This window comes from Magnolia sinica, chromosome 4 (genome assembly GCF_029962835.1).
Source record: "Magnolia sinica isolate HGM2019 chromosome 4, MsV1, whole genome shotgun sequence".
Lineage (NCBI taxonomy): Eukaryota > Viridiplantae > Streptophyta > Magnoliopsida > Magnoliales > Magnoliaceae > Magnolia > Magnolia sinica.
This window is the reverse complement of record NC_080576.1, coordinates 113840482-113857478: the sequence shown is the minus strand read 5'-3', so window position 1 is coordinate 113857478 and position 16997 is coordinate 113840482. Positions and strand designations below refer to the sequence as shown.

At 41.0% G+C, this 16997-nt stretch overlaps 1 protein-coding gene across 7 annotated transcripts in view; it reads left to right on the top strand.

The window, feature by feature from the left end:
- Window positions 1–1151: 1151 nt before the first annotated feature.
- Window positions 1152–16997, top strand: part of LOC131243936 (DExH-box ATP-dependent RNA helicase DExH11) — a 70119-nt gene continuing 54273 nt past the window's right edge. For 3 of the 7 annotated variants that reach the window (XR_009170223.1, XR_009170222.1, XR_009170221.1), the window contains exons 1-5: window positions 1152–1492; window positions 3654–3911; window positions 11815–12075; window positions 12211–12273; window positions 12546–12624. Coding sequence is in view for 4 of the 7 variants with exons in the window: in XM_058243571.1 (XP_058099554.1) it covers window positions 1358–1492; window positions 3654–3911; window positions 11815–12075; window positions 12211–12273; window positions 12546–12624 (796 nt within the window). In the remaining 3 variants the exon portion in view is untranslated. The remainder of the gene's footprint in view (window positions 1493–3653; window positions 3912–11814; window positions 12076–12210; window positions 12274–12545; window positions 12625–16997) is intronic. The other 4 variants (XM_058243571.1, XM_058243572.1, XM_058243573.1 and 1 more) reach the window with 2 other exon arrangements.

Sequence of the window (16997 nt, the reverse complement as noted above, 5' to 3'; positions counted from 1 at the left end):
AATTTCAGTTTAGTATGATTTGACTGAGATACATCACTGCAGTGTTGGCTGTATCAATGATGATGCGGACCAATCAAGGTACATAAAAATAATAATTTTTTATTTGTGGCAAACAGAGAATCCAAATTTCAAGATATAATATACTACCCGGATGCATCATATGTGCCAGATGTTATACGTGTGTAAACTATTCACCCCCCCTCACACGTACCATCCCCTTCTTCATCGTCATAAAGGTCTTCACGTACTCCAGGTGCCTGACAAGCACGGTAAAAATAGGCTGACCAACATCACATGACACGAATTGCACGTGTCCCGTATACAAACTTTAAAATACCGCATCAATCGTCCACTAGGCACAGGTTCATTGAAATCCAGACCGTTCCAATTGCCGGACTAGATAGAGCATAAACAAATGTCACCTGACAAGGTTAAATCAACCAAACATTCACTGTTTTATTTCTAGCTACCAGACTGTACCTCTAGGTTAGGTTTTTTATTTTTTTTAAAAATTTTAATTATATATACGTTCCAGGTCCAATACAATATGATTCATATTTTGGATGGTACAGATGTCTGCACACGCGTGGCACGTGTGAGAAGGAATAGTAATCACCATTAAACGGTGTTGGACGATCACAGGAGACTAAACCCTCTCATTATCACATTGTGCCGCGCTAGGGCAACTCGGGCTTGGTACCAACCGGGTTACTTTCACAAACTTAGAGAAATTTTTACTCGTATTTCATAAAATCCACACCATTAATCAGGTACTATGTCATATTTTAACCATTGAAACTAAAGATTGTAATCATCTAGAATTTATTTTAGGCCATATCACAGGAAATAGATGGGATGGAACGCTCACTATTAGTTTTATGAAGGACCCATCGCGGTGTTTGTATGCTCTCCAATCCATTTATCTAACAATGGGGATGAAAATTTAGCCAAAATTCACAGGTTTACAAAACTCAAGTGGGCCATATCACCTGAATTTAAAGGTTTTAACTATAAATTTTATAAGCGGCGCAGTTGAGCGTTCAATCATCCTAATTTTCTAAATAAAGGCCCAAAAAAGGTTTCTGTACGTGATGGACGGCATGGATTGCTTGCACATCAAGTCGTTTGTCTCATGTCAGTGAAGTTAACCCCAGTAGGTACGTAGCGCGAGGTACCAAAGCGCTTTCTTTCTCCACTCCCCGCTTCCTTCCCCCAACCCGCGAAAAAGCGCTCCTTCGAAAGCAAGAAAAGATGAAAAGAGATGTCGCGGCGGAACAAAGCCTAGTCAGACGAGTCTGAGAAAGAAGCAGGAGAAAGAAGAAGCTCCGTTCCGTCAGACGCTGCAGCTGCGACGGACATGGAGCGGATCGTCGCGGCGAATGAAGTCGCTTTCAGGGTCGGGTTCTCCGGCTATAGTGGCCACCTCCGGCTCGAGCCTCTCCCACCCGTCGAACGCCCGAACCCTCTCAGTTCTCTCCCCGATTTCATTCTCGTCAGTATTTCTCATCTCAATTCCATTTTATCGATGCAATTTCTCATCAATTTCTCGTCGTAGGGTTCGAACTCGAAACTTTCTTCCATTCACTCCATTGCCTGAGTATATAGCCAATGGCAGTTTCTGTAATTTTCTTTGATAATCAGGTTTATTCCGCTTTTGAGTGTTTTGGGGGTTTTGAGAAGGAAGAAGCGGGTAGTCTGTGGGAGAGGCTTTAAACTGTACTCCCCGGGTCTCAGTTGTAATTTTGGATGATATCTCTGTGATCAGGGCCGTCTATTCAGGGGTCCCCACCGTGGATAGCCTATGCAGCAGAAATTCTACTGAATGGATGATAGCCTATGCGGCAGAAATTCTACTGAATGGATGATCCAGCTATTTTAAAGAATGAAATTGGCTGTAGTGATATCATGACGATAATAAGTAGTATAGACATGGTAGAAGTTGATTGTTGAAATGATAATTTATACGACGAAATTACAAGCTATCAATTCCTTTTCCAGATCGGAATCCTTAATGGAGGTCTGGTGTGACATTCAAACTGGTTAATGCTAGGAAGGTCAACGTGATGTGATGTATCTGGGCCACAAATCACGATCAAGTGGGTCTCAGATTATTTTATTACCTGGCCGATTGAGGGTCAGACCCGTCCAATGACATCGATCAAGGATATGGACAATCCAACATCCATCTTGTGCATATAGACCTTATCGAGGGTCCAGAATGGTGGAATTGATGATCAGGATCATATCTATGATCCCCATGATCAGTCCAATGCTCCGGATGGACCCCTCATGCCATCTCATTGCTAGGAGAGATACCGTATTGACAATGATTGAACTAGATGGTATGGTTTGATGATCAGATGAAATGAGGGGCCCACAAGTCCATATGCTTCTGTGTCAAGTCATGCACAGGGCGCGTCTGGAAAGATTGTGAGATTTCAATTCTTCAGTATCTGTTAGATTCTTGTTTAGGATAAGTGCCTGTGTTAGGTATTAACATTAATGGACTGCATTAGATCCGAGGAGTCTAAAATTAGAAATGTTGGTGGATCCCTTTAAAGAGGTCTCAGGTCCAATCGGTTGCACCACAAATTCTGGCCCACCCAGCAGATAATTTCCAATCTTTCATGGGCGTGCAACATAAGCCTGTCCAATGGGTTGTATCCATCACACTGTGCAAAAAATCAGCCCCATCTGCTGATTGAGTGGACAATGCGTTTATTTTTTCTATTTATCAATGGCTAGATATGGTGTGGCCTACCGGATGAGTACACGATCACCAAGTGATCCTTCTAGTGGGGCCAACCTATTGGAAGAGTTTGATGTCACATGCACTTAATGGGTTGGAAGTTATTTGCTGGGTGGCCCATAACTTGTGGTCCAACCAGTTGGACTTGAGAGACCTTTACTTCTCTAATCAAGGTTTTTAAAAGACTACAGCAATGGACATGAAAGTGGACTGGTGAATGATGATTTAAATTAAACAACCATAGCAATGGATGTGAAAAGGGAACGATGAATGGTTACTTCGATAAAAGAGAGATTCCAGTTTTCTGTTTTCTGCATTGAGATCTGATGAAGAATTGGTTCCAGATCTGAACAATACAGGTCCAGACTCAAATTCTTGCAGTCCTGCTTCATTACAATGGCTTTCATTAGTGAAAGTCCATCACTCGAGCAATCAGGGTTTTCTAATTGGTGCAATTTTAGCACATTCAGTCATCAATGCTGGGGCCACCAAATGAATGGCTACGATGACCAAGGGTAGCCCTGCTTCAGCATGCGAACCAGCTGTTAAAACTGAAACAATGTCAATGTCTGGTATTCCACGAGCCAAAGTTAATTAGTGGACATCTGGGATTTTCTGATATGTGCCACATGGCGAATCCATGATGGAGGGCTGTCAATAGGCCACCTGGGTTTGGCCTGGATTTTGAACTGGTTATGCTGGGTCTAAAAGATTTGATTTGCTCAGCCCAAGCCTGGTCCATTGACCATCCTATGTGACCTGGCTCACCCAATAATGGTGCTGATTGCATCGGGCGGGCCCCATTCATGGCCTCCAAGGGCTACAACTTCAGGTAGTCCTGTGAACTACTAAACTGGTTTTCTAGAAGGAAATTTACATTATTTAATTTCACTACTGTTTTCAGCCATCGGCTTTTGAGCCGGCAACACCTGATACTGTGAAGAAGGATTTGGAGCAGAATTATCTCGTGCCGGAATTGGATCCTGATGAATTCTCTCCAGAAAATTCTGGTAGACAATGGGATTTCGATTGGTTTGATAGGGCAAAAGTAGAATTGGAGCCATCGTTGCCACGGTCCGTAGTTGTCCCCTCATGGGAATTACCATTCAGGCGCTCGAAGGATGGAACTTCTCAAGGGAAATGGAAACCCATCTCAGTACAGGTATATAACGTTCTCTGTCTTAGCATTTTCTGATTCTCTAAACAAACCTGCCATTCTTTTTTTATTGATAAGCGAACCTGCGCCTTAGATTGGCACAAATGAGTGGTAATTGATATTACAAGTACCTTTTTTTGACAGAAACACTCCTTGTTTGCTTTTGGTAATACTGTAGCACAATTGTGTACCATTGAATTACCAAAAGTAGAAGAACGGGTGCATATATTGGAAGGGGTGGGTGTAAATAGTGTCTCCTGCATATATTTACCTCAATTCTACCTGATATGATATAGAGATTAAAAAAAAAAGGAAAAAAGAAAAAAAAGAAAAAGATGATGTAACATGTTTCAACTTTTAAGTTTAAGAGTTTTGTTGTCAAAACACCCAGCTCAGCATCCCAACTGGTGTGTATCACTCTCTTGATGCGATGGAGGTCTGTGATTGAGTCTTACCATGGGCAATCGGCGAATGCCCAACCTAAAAGGAAAAAAGAGTTTGTCAGAGCACACATCTTTGACCCCAAAACCAATACTCATTGTATCAGACAATACAATGCCAATTTATCACTAGGGAGATAAATTGGTGGCAGCATATAGATAGAAGTATATGAAATGAAAGCAATGGTACCTTTTCTGTTATGACGTGATTATGTTGCCTGCATCCTGCACATGGTTTGTATAAGCCAAACTATATATAGCGACGCATTAGTTTGATATGAGTGACACCTTTTTTTCACGTTGCCTATCCATAAAAAACCGATACATAATGGATCTGATGTAATGTCAATCCATTATTATGTTTGTCCATGCAATATACCTTTTGTGCTCCCATTTTATTGTGGAGTGGAAATGATCATTTGTTATATTTGCATTCAGTTATCACAAATATAAACATATCCATTGCCTTGCACTTGTGATTTCATCACCATCCAAGCCTTATCCCAACGAATTAGGGTCTGCTGCCTTGCACATGTGACTAACATGATATATCTTATATGCATGCATGCTTGCCTGTGCTGGTGCATGTGGCAAACAAACATCTGTAAAACAGTCAAGAGGGCTATTTTCTGATAGATAATCAAATTTATTTTAGATGAAAAGGAGAAACAAATGGGGCCAAGAAAAAAAAAAAAAATCCTAGAAACCCACCAAAAAAAAACGAAGCAATTAGCAGCAAGGTGCTGCAACGATACACTTACAAAAAGGAAAAAGAAAAGACCATCATCTCATCATTGACATGGTCATCTCATGCTGTGGGCACCAGATTTCACAAGGCAATCAGCATCCTCATTTGCCTCTCAAGGCACCCGGCAGAAGGAAACATCCTAGCCCGGGCAGATGTCTTGAACTCCCTCTAACAGGCCAACCATCCTCCAGGGATACAATTTTGCTCAGGCCCATGAGATTGCACTTCTAGAGGGCTATCAAATGACTCAAATTTCTAGCTAGGGGAAAAAATGACTGATATATTGTCATGGATTTCATGCTTATAGATGGGCCTTTTCTTTCTAAGCAATCATTTCATAATTGCAGTCCACATGCCTACTTTTCCTTTGGAGCATCGGAATTATGTGCTATGATAATGATATTATGGTTGGCGGTTGTAGTAAATGCCAGATTGTATAATCTATTCTCCATGGATAGTTTGAGAGTGTTGGATGATCATGAATTTATATGTAGCCTCTTGAGTATTGATGCATATTAAAGGCAAAATGCATTTTCTTCATGTTGACGGGCACTTTCTTTGGGTGTGTTTGGTTGCACCAAATTTCATGAAAATTTGCACCAAATCAGATTGATTAATCTTGAAATATCATGATATTTGCTGCAACCAAATGCACCCTTATGCCATTTCCCTATTCTGGAAATTACATATCATATCTTATGTGGCAAAGAATGTGTGGTTTACAATCACGTTTCTTGTCCTTGTTCTTTTTCTTCTTTGTCAAAGAATCCATCTATATTTTTTTCTCTAAGTAATGAATGCATGGCAATTGCAATACGAATCATTGTCTCTACTCTCTACTATTAACTATATATATATATATATATATATATATATATATATATATATATATATATATATATATATATATATATTGAAGGGCGATGAATAATATTAATGTGGAGAATAAGAGTGGCCCAATCTAATACATATGATGCCTGACAATTAATCACTTGCTCTAAAAGCTCGAATTGATAGAGCATGGTGAGTCAATCCTTTTATTTCATAGCTTAGGCCTCACATCGCATGGGTTAGGACCTTAGTCGACCCCCCCTTGTGGGTCCCATTTCACATGAGCCACTCGTCTCACATGAGTTACTTGCCTCACAGGGGCCGCCCACCCCGAGTGTGCCTTTGCATCCCACAGGCCACCCCACTCGAGCCGGGTGTGAAAATGCCCCTGCATTAATCACCCCCGGTGAGGAGTCTCGAACAGGAGGCCTGCTCTAATACCACTTTGATGCAGGACAATTAACCACTTGCTCTAAAAGCTTGAACTGCTAGAGCATGATGAATCAATCCTTTTATCTCATAGCCCACAGGCCCCACATCCCATGGGTTAGGACCTTGACCGAACCCCGGGCCTCACTTCACATGGGTTTTGCTTCATACGAGCCACCCGCCTCACATGGGCCACCCACCCTGAGTGTGCCCCTGCATCCCACAGGTCACCCCACTCGAGTCCGGTGTGAAAATACTCCTACATCAACATCTCTTTTGATCTTCCAAAATATCTACTCCCACGGCTTCAGCTTGTTATCAAAACAATGAGCGTTGCGTTCGTCCCATATATTCCAAAGGCATGCCAGAATACACAACCTCCATATATAGGTAGCTCATCCTTCTCCATTTGTGTTTTGTGCCAAGCCCATAGCATTTGTGGCACTAACTGTGGCATCGACCAATGAACTTCAAACAAACACAAAATATGATTCCATATGTGAACGGAGAAGGGACGATGAAGTAGTAGGCGGTCTATAGATTTAGCATTGCTCATACATAGAAGGCAGATGTTTGGAAAGCACATGCCTCTATTCTGCAAATTATCTAATGTCAGGATTCGCTTTCTGGCCACCAACCATGCAAAAGAGAAAATTTTGGGGGGGAGCTCCGTAAAACCAAAACACGAAGGGGATCGAACTCCGGTCTCGATCCCATGAGGCCTCATCTTGTTGAAAAAAGGATTTTACTGAAACAGACTCAGAAGAAGAATACAACCATGCCAAGGAATTGGCCTCTCCCAACGATGGGACATGGTGATGAAGATGCAGCAACAACCTTCCATATTCCCCGGCCTCTACGTCCGAGAGATTCCTCCTATATGGAGGACACCAAGCACCCTTTTCGCCTTCAAATGAGAAACATTTATCAACTATGATGTGCTTTGTCACTGATAAAGATGCCAAGGAAGGGAATACCTCTGCCAGCGGCCTGCCTTCACACCATATATCTTCCCAAAAACGAATTCGGGCACCACTCCCTAGGCCGAAGGATGAAGAAGATATAACCGAGGGAGAAACTGAGATGATAGCCTTCCATATGCTCGATGTACGATAATATGATGTTTTCTTGGTCTCCCAACCTCTCTCCTCCAAACCATACTTTTGAGCAATAACTATCCTCCACAACTTGTTATCTTCGACTTCGAATCTCCATTGCCACATTCATTGAGAATAGATCTCCCAATCCCATGCCCCCTTCGCTAAAAGGTAAACAAACATCTTCCCATTTTACTAGGTGGAATTTGTGTTTATCCTTAACCCCTTGCCACATGAAGTCCTTACTCCTTACGCAACTTTTCAAGCTTATCTAGAACTGATTTCAGACACTTATAAAGAGACATAAAATACAACAGCAAATTCGATAGAGTTTCTTTTATCAACATAATACGCCCGACCAGAGATAGATTTCTACCTTTACACCTTGACAATTTCCATTCAAATCTCTCCATCACCTTGGACAACAAGTATTTCGGGAGCTTCCCTAAGCATAACAGAAGACCGAGATAAGATGAGGGGAAGGAACTAGACTTTCAACCTTCTTCTTCTTCCTTTGCGAACTGCAAGTGGGACATGGAGGGACCAGTGGGACATGGAGGGACTGGTGTTGGATGTACGAAAGCTAGAGATTCGACCCACCTGTTCCCCTTTATATAACATGCTGCTGAGAGCTTCTACCACCACGATGGCTAAAAAAGGGGATAATGGGTTGCCTTGCCTTAGCCCCCTGGATGCCTTGAAATAGCCTTTAGGCGATCCATTCACCATCACTGAAAAAGATGCTGATGAGATGCATTCCATGATCCAGAAAATCCATTTGTTGCCGCAACTGATCCTTCTCGACATGTATTCCAGAGAGCCCCAATCTACATGGTCATACACTTTTTTGATATCCAGCTTGCATACCACTCCCTTCTTCTTTTCCTTGTGTCCAGAATCGATACATTTGTTACCAGGAAGAGCTGTATCCAATATTTGCCTCTCTGTAATGAAAAGTGCCTTGATTTTCTGATATCACCGACGATAGAACCGATTTGAATCTGGTTGCCAACACCATAGCCAATATTTTATCGGGGCTGCCAATGAGACTAATAGGTCTATCGTCAGATAATGATCATGCGCCCTCTTTTTTGGGTACAAGTACTATGGATGTGGCCCCCATGCCTCTAGGTAAACACCCCTTATTGTAAAATTCCTGCAGGAATTCCACAGTGTCCTTCTTAACCGTGTCCCAAAATGCTTGAAAGAAATGGATATGGAATCCGTCGGGGCCCGGTGCCTTGTCGCCTACCAAAGTATCTATCGCTGCCTTGATTTCTTCTTCCGAGAATGGCTTTTCTAAAAATTCCCTGTCCGGTTCCGAGGTACTTTGTATTTGTAAATTGTCTAAAACATGCTGTCCTATCTTCATTGGACAATAGATTGGAATAAATATCTACTATGGCAGAGCTGATTTGATCCTTTCCTTCTAGTCTGATGCCTCCTACTGATATGTTGCTGATGAGATTATTCCTGGCCCATGCATTGGCTATGCCGTGAAAAAAGATGTGTTTATGTCGCTTTCCTTCGGCCATATAGCTCCAGATCTTTGCCTCCACATGATTTCTTCTTGCTTCAAAAGTTTGGAATATTCTGACGAATACAAATTAACAGGGCAAAAATTTTCAACGCAATTAGAGTGGCTTAAACTATGTTTTGTCAAAGGACATCAGAAGAGTTTGAAACAAACAGTAAGGTATGTAGGTAATTTTTATGTATGTGATCTTTTATTGACACACTACAACTTTTTATACCCATAAGTGCCTTTATACCATGGCAGAGCATGGTAGTTGTTATGTAGATACCAAGAAACTGTACAAGTGGCATGGAATGAACTCAAAATACACGGTAATAATCATGGGATCTGATTTAAATAGCTATAAACAGAAAATTTGATTAATATGATTTTTTGACGTGCTGATTTGTGGATGTTTAATGGATAGTCAAAATGAAAACGGTAGATGTTACAAATATAAAATACAATGATTATTAATAAGAGATTAGTTAAATAACTTTGAATTTTGGATGGTGATTTATTTGAAATGGGGTACACTTCTTGGACAGTTCGAGTGAATGTATGGTATTGGTACGTACATAGCCTGAGTATCAACCATCACAAAGTGCTAGAGTATTATCAAACATCACAAAGTGCTAGAGTATCAAATCACTCTCTGCATCTAGAATTTCTCCCATATCTTGTAAAGCATGGTAGGGAGTCTTCCAGGTGTCTTAGGCAGGGAGATCGACTTTCTCCTCTCCTCTTCGTGATTGCTTATGAAGTTCTTAGTCGAATGTTGAGGAAAGGGGGATCGATTGGTCCGTTCAGTGGCTTACAAGTGGTCTTTTCTAGTCCCATTGTCACCCATATTCAGTTTGCTGACAATATGCTTCTCTTCTGTGGAGCTTTTGAAGTTGCTGTTGGCAACTTGAGAAAAGTTCTTCATTGTTTGGAGGCCATATTGGGTCACAAGATTAATCTCTTCAAAAGCGAAATGCTAGGCATTAACCTCTCCGCTTCCTCTCTCTCTATGCTTGCGGGGGTGTTTGGTTGTAAGGCAGGTTCTTTCCTGTCTTTGTACCTTGGCTTCCCCTTTACATTGGCAAGCCTGCCAATCATCTTTGAGACGTGGTCATCGAGAGAGTAGAGTGGAAATTATCCCCTTGGAAAAGTCGGCTAGCTTTCTTGGGGGACGTTTACCCTTATTAATGCGGTTCTATCTAACCGCCCTTCCTATTTTCTCTCTCTGTATCGATGCCCAAAGTCTATTTTAAACAGGATAAAAAAGCTTAGGAGAGATTTCTATGGAATGGTAACTCTGATAGCCACAAATTTCATCTCCTCAATTGATCTATAGTCTGCAAGCCCTACTTAGGAGTAGGTTTTAGGGTTTTGATAGCTGTTAACTTTGCTCTCCTTGGTAAACGGCTTTGGTGCTTTGGCACAAAGGCAGGTAAATGGTGGAGAGAGATTATTACTTGTAAATGTGTTATTGAGGAGGAAGGGTGGTTTTTTACATCTTCCTCCCTCTATAAAGCCTGTTTTGAAAGCCATTGCTGCTCTTAAGCTTCGTTTTTTGGAAGGGATCTCTTTTGGCCTTGGAGATGTGACTTGAATCAAATTTTGGTTAGACTAGTGAATATCAGACAAACCTCTTGCTTCTGCTTTCCTTGGTCTAGCCAAGGTGGTCTCTAATCTCTCCTCATCTGTTGGAAATTGTTTTTCTGATGTTGGTTTAGCGGCATGGTGCCATCCTTGCAAGAGACCTTTGTCGGAACTCGAGGTTAAAGAATTCTTGGAGCTCTTGAAGCTCCTCAAAGGGATCCAACCTTCCCTGCGTGTGGACTATTCCTTATCTTGGTAGCTCTCTCCTTCGGGTAGCTTCTCTTCTAAGACCTTTTTTCAACTCATTCGTGACCTACTCTTAGCCCAGGATTCAGTTTCCCCTTCTTTCGTTTGGTCGTATGGAGGGGCCTCCAAAAATTGCATCCTTTGTCTGGCTTCTCTCGAGAAGGAAAAATCTCACAGTGGATAACTTGCAGTGTCACATAATGGTTCTTCCCAACGTTTGCCTTTTCTGCCTTGGCAGCGTGGAATGTATTAACCATCTTTTTCTTCATTACCCCTTTGTTTGTGAAGTTTGGTCTTCTATCTTGGCCAGATTTAACTCCCCTTAGGTAATGCCTATTTCGGTTTCTTGCATGCTGTTTGCCTGGCATGGTGTTGGTGTTGGTAGAGATTACAAAGCTCTTTGGCGTTTGGTTGTGTTGGAGACTCTCCGGGCTTTTATGGAGAGAAAGGAACAACCACTGCTTCCAGGATATCTCATCTCCGTCATCTAGGTTGTTGGATTTTAATCTTTGGGAATTGGGGGAATGGTCTCTTGGCCTTGACTTCCAATATGTTCTCACATTTCTTACCTTTTTGGCGAGTGGCATTGTTGGCTCGCTCTATCAGCTTTGAGTGTCTTTTTTGTCTCAAGTCGTATGGTTGGTTTTGTAGGTTTCTTTTGTTTTGTGTTTCCCTTTGCTTTTGTTTGTGTTGTATAGTTGATTTTGTTGTTTTGTTTCTTGGGTTGCCTTTGGCTCCCTTCTTTTAATATGAGTTCAATCTTTTTTTAAAAAAAGTTGCAAAGCACGTCTCTCTCGATGTGCATTGCATGTCCCACTTCCACTAGTGTTTTTAAAAAGAAAGTAAACTGGCGATTATGATAATCGTTGGCAATATGTCTTGCATACATTTATGATCATAATTATGCTATTATATTTACATTCACACTCTAAATATGCAATATCAGGCAAGTTTCATTTTACCATTTGTGCTCTCTGTTTTTCTCCCAACGTCAGTTTCCTTTTGCTATTGTCAGGTAGAGGTGACAGAGCTAATGGAAGGAGCTCAAGTTTCTGGAACCTTGCCACGCATGCCTGGACCTTCAAAGGATTTTGTAAGTGGCAGCATCAACAAGCGTCCTTTCCGTCCTGGAGGCCTAGACAATTCTCAATCTTCGGAAAGGACTGTTCCCGAGGGTGCTCGCAATGGTGATTGGGTTCGTGAACTTCTTGATGGTGGCCCTGCACAGACTATTCTTCCAAGTTTAAAGCAAGGAGTGGATTTTGGTTGTCTCAAGGTATCCCATTTTAGTAGGAAAAATCTTGTGATTTACTTGTTATAGAAGCTGTCTAGAAGGAAAATGAAAAAAAAAGAACTCAATATTTATAGACTCCTGCACTTTCTAATGTATTAATTTCTATACTTCCGCAAGGCACATCCGTACTCGTGGAAATGTGTTGATGAACAAAGTTCGGTTGACACGGGTGAAAATCTGGTCAGTTGATGCTTCCTGGAACGGTTTATACTTTATTCTAGTCAGGCTTGTTCCATGGGCCGCAAGCTTTATTTGTCTCAATTGCATTTTACTTCATTTTTTGGCTTTTTGGCCAGACCCCATTAGTTTGAACCTGGTAATTTATGGACTGCTGATTTTCAATTAGGGATGAATGTTGGACTATAAATTGTCATTGTACACATTGTCAAAGATGATTTTTTGACCCATTTTTGTACTTGACTCATGTTTTCCGTGTTTCTATTTATCTGCAGAGTACGTTGTCTGTACAGTTTGATGATTTATTCAAGAAAGCTTGGGAAGAAGGTGTTGATGAAGGACCAGCTAGTGATGGTCAGTTCAGTTTATTTGTGCAAATAAAAGATCTTGGGGTGCCTTTTTTCTCATTGCATTCGCCTTTTCTTACTTCATTCCGTATGCTTCGCCGAGACTTTGCTAGCTACCATGGATTAAGGAGTGAGTCGTCTGAGTTGGGCCTTTTTTGTGTGTGTTTTTTTTTGGGGGTGGGGTGGTGTGGAGTTGACTCTAACCTGTCAGTAATCCATGCTAACTAACCCTGGAAAGAGAACAACTTCTTTATTTTAGTCTTTAAACAGCATCATAAGAAACTTGTGCATTACTTTTACATTGTCTGGTACTGCTGTTTCTCCAAACCTTCACTTTGATACGATATATGAAATCTATATTGTAATGTTGTGCACCCAAAACTTGGTGTATCTCAAACATACAAGAAAAGGGTGCATTTTTTGGGTTTTCCAGTGCAAAAATTTAGTCCTACATCATATAGGGAAGTGGACTAATTAGTGCTCATAAAACATTCCTCTCTAAAGCCTCTTCAGTAAATGCTCCATTATGCTCTTGCTAAAAAATAGTTAAATAGATGCACATGGGGGGCAGGGGTTCCCTTTTCTAAGATTGATCCTTTCTAATTAATTATTGTTTTAATCCATTTTAAAAATTGATGGATGTGGCCCACTTGGACTGTTTTCAGTGCGAGAAACCCGTCTCCTAATATTTAGGTGCACCAAAATAATGTGAAATCATTTTAGAAACAGGGTGTTTAGGGTCTTTAAAAAGGTTTTCTTTTTTTGTCATTAGCATTCTTAATGCAACAATGTATTCTCTTCATCTCTACAATCGAATAAAAAAATCTTTCCTTTTTTTTTTTTTTTTTACTTCTTCTTCTTCTTTCCTTTTTGGACAATTAACCACTTGCTCTAAAAGCACGAACTAATAGAGCATGGTGAATTAATCCCTTTATCTCATGGTCTAGGCTCCAAATCCATGGGTTCTGCCTCACACGGGCCCCAAATCTATGGATTCCGCGGGCTGCCCACTCCGAGTGTGCCCCTGTATCCCACAGGCCACCCCACTCGAGCCTGGTGTGAAAATGCTCGCGCATTAATCCCCCTTGGTGAGGAGTCTCGAACACAAGACCTCCCACTCTGATATCAATTTGATGCAGGACAATTAACCACTTGCTCTAAAAGCTCAAATTGATAGAGCATGGTGAATTAATCCCTTTATCTCATATCCCAGGCCCCAAATCCATGGGTTAGGTCCTCCACCGAACCCTCCTCGTGGGCCCCAAATCCATGGGTTTCGCGGGCCGCCCTGCCCAAGTGTGCCCCTGTATCTCATAGGCCACCCCACTTGAGCCCAGTGTGAAAATGCCTCCACATTAGAGTGTCTTTGATGAATGTAATGTTGGGTTTTCTTGTGACCTGTGCACGGACGCTGGACGTTTTTTCCTGGGGATAGCGCATTGGGAGCCTGCTGCGCTGGTTGAATCAACCGTGGGGCGCGAACCATCCCAAAGGGAGACGTAGTCTGTGCCTCGTCTCGACAACAACTAATAGTCAAATGTTTTAGATAAGCTAAAAAGGTGTGGGATTATACTTTGTTGATTAATTATGTTGTGGTATTTCCCGTTTGCATCTATTATAACAAGTTTGATATAAATGGCCCCTATAATCTCGAGAAATATCTTGATCTACAAGAAGTTTATTCATCCATAAACGTTCGATGGACATCATTATATAAGGTGGAGGCAAAAGATGTTCTTCTACCTCATCACCCATGTGTAGCCAAAACCATTGTATCTGCATGAACCAAAGCTAACAACTATCCATCAAAAGTGGGATGAAAATGACCATCTCTACAAAAGCTATATACTCAAGTGTGCTATGGAATCAGCTTTATAATTATGTGATTATGTAACATCTGCTGAAATATTGTTTGCCCTAGAAACAATGTAGTCATATGCGATCGCATATGCCATTTTGGACCAGTGGATCACATATTCCATGGTAGCATATGCTGTCATTGTGTCGTTTGAGCTTATGCAGTTTCACAAGAGAAGTATGTGACCGTGTAAGCCATACTTATACGGTTATGCAATCCACACTGTACCTCCTAATTGTCATTTTTTTTCCCCTTCACCTCACTTTTTTCCACTTACACTCTCTCTCTAATACTCGTCTCTCAATCTCTCTAGTTTCTTAATTCTCTTACTCTCCTCTCTCACACTCTTTTATTCTCGTTCTTTCTTAAAATGACATTAATAAAATTTCTATGCTGTTTTTTCACGTTTTTTAGTATATGCATTCATTTGAGTAGTTTAGTTGACCTATTATAGTTTAATAGTCTAATTAAAAGTAAAAAGAATTAAAAATTCCCTACACGTAATATTTTTACATAAATTTTCATATATTTTTTCATTATTTTCTTAAATTTATTCTTAAAAAATTTGTTTGGGGGATGTGCCATTGCATATGTGATTGTGCTTTCGCATAAGCACACAACCCCCTTGGATCTCACGAGATCGCTTATGCCATTCGACAACATTGCCTGGAAATGAAGCACAAGACAAAAAAGGCAGGCGTGGAAAAATACGCAGTTAGTAGATATTTTAAATTTTGAATGGTAAATGACAAATCTATAGTTCAATTTGATAATCCATGATATCATCTTTGAGGGGATTAATTGGATGAATTGTTCAAAGTGCGGCAATTATTGAAAAATTGCCTCCATCTTCGAAAGATCATGAACACTCCCTTCATCATAAAACCTTGGAGCCATCTATGGAAAGCCTCAGTGCGCTTTCGTATTGAGGAAGAGGCAATACTACAGGATAAAAAATGAGGAAATAAGGGAGGAAGTTTCTAAAATTAATGTGTTGAATGAGAATGTCTAGTTCAAGGGACAATAACTCAAAGATGAACCAAACTAATCAATTCAAAAAGAAGCCTAAGCTCAACACTAAGAACAAGAAACTTAGAGATCAGGACAAATCTACTGGTTGTTTTGTATGTGGCAAATCGGGTCATTTTATAATAGTGCCGCAATCACAAAAAGCAACATGTCCCTCAAGCAAATCTGATTGAGGAGCGTCGGGAGTTGTCTTGGAAAACCAATGTGTGCCCTAGTCCACTAGCCATGTGGACGTAATTGGGTCAATCTGATGAGGACATCCGAGCACTTATGGCTAGACAATCATCATATGGGGCCCATGGGGCCCAAGTCTCATTCCTAGCCATCGTTGAAGACCCCACATTGGGTAGATGCCCATGGGTTGCTTGTTTGGAGCGTTTGGATCGTTGGATTGCATGGGCGCATCGATCGACTTGTTGGATCGTGCACAATGGACCTTTGGACCACTCTTCATCGTGGTCCATATTCATCGTGGACCACCCCATTGGCCACAAATAGTTATGATAGTTTATTTTTATTTGTTTTGAGTAATTTTTGTCATTTATTTTATTAATTATGAACTATTTTATGTTTTACTTGAGATAGGTTTTTTTTTTTTTAAAATTTTAAATTTTTTTTTTTTATAATGAGAATTCTTTCCTGAGAGAGGTTTTTTGTAAAAGTCTCTTTCTGAGACTATGAAAAGTTTGGACCCCCCTTAGGGTTTGATTATTATGAACCACGAATGAAAAAAGTTTCCTCTCTGCTATGTGATTTAGCAATTCATCTTGCGATGAGATTGATGGTGTGAAGCCATTTGGGGAGTGATTCCTTAGTTATCCTCTTGTTTTCTCTCTGACTCTCTCTCAAGGTACGTCTCTTCTCATCTCTCTTTCTTCATCTTCTTCTTCTCTTTCTTCTTCTTCTTCTTTTTATTTTTTTTTTTATTTTTTATTTTTATAAATGGTTCTAAACCAACCTAGACCTAACCTACACCCAACTGAACCCAAGCTCTAGTCGGGAATAGTATCGCGTGAACAATGTCCATACAGACCTCCCCAATCCATGGCCCCCTTACTTCAAATCTTCGACTTTCCTCTTCCCTTTGATCTCCTTTACAAAACCCCTAAACATAAATTTCAAACCCTAACCCTAAAATTCCCAAATCCCAAAATCCTCAATCTTTCCAAACCTTAATGATGTAGGACAATTAACCACTTGCTCTAAAAGTTCGAATTGTTAGAGTATGGCGAATTAATCCCTTTATCTCATAGCCCAGGCCTCACATCGCATGAGTTAGGACCTCGGCCGAACCCCCTTCATGGGCCCCAAATCACATGGGTGCCGCCTCACACGAGCCACCCGCCCCACATGAGCCGCCCACCTTGAGCGCGTCCCCTCATCCCACAGGCTACCCTACTCGAGCTCAGTGCGAAATGTGCATTAATCACCCCCGGTGAGGAGTTTCGAATATGAGACTTCCCTCGTGGGCCCCAAATCATATGGGTCACCTA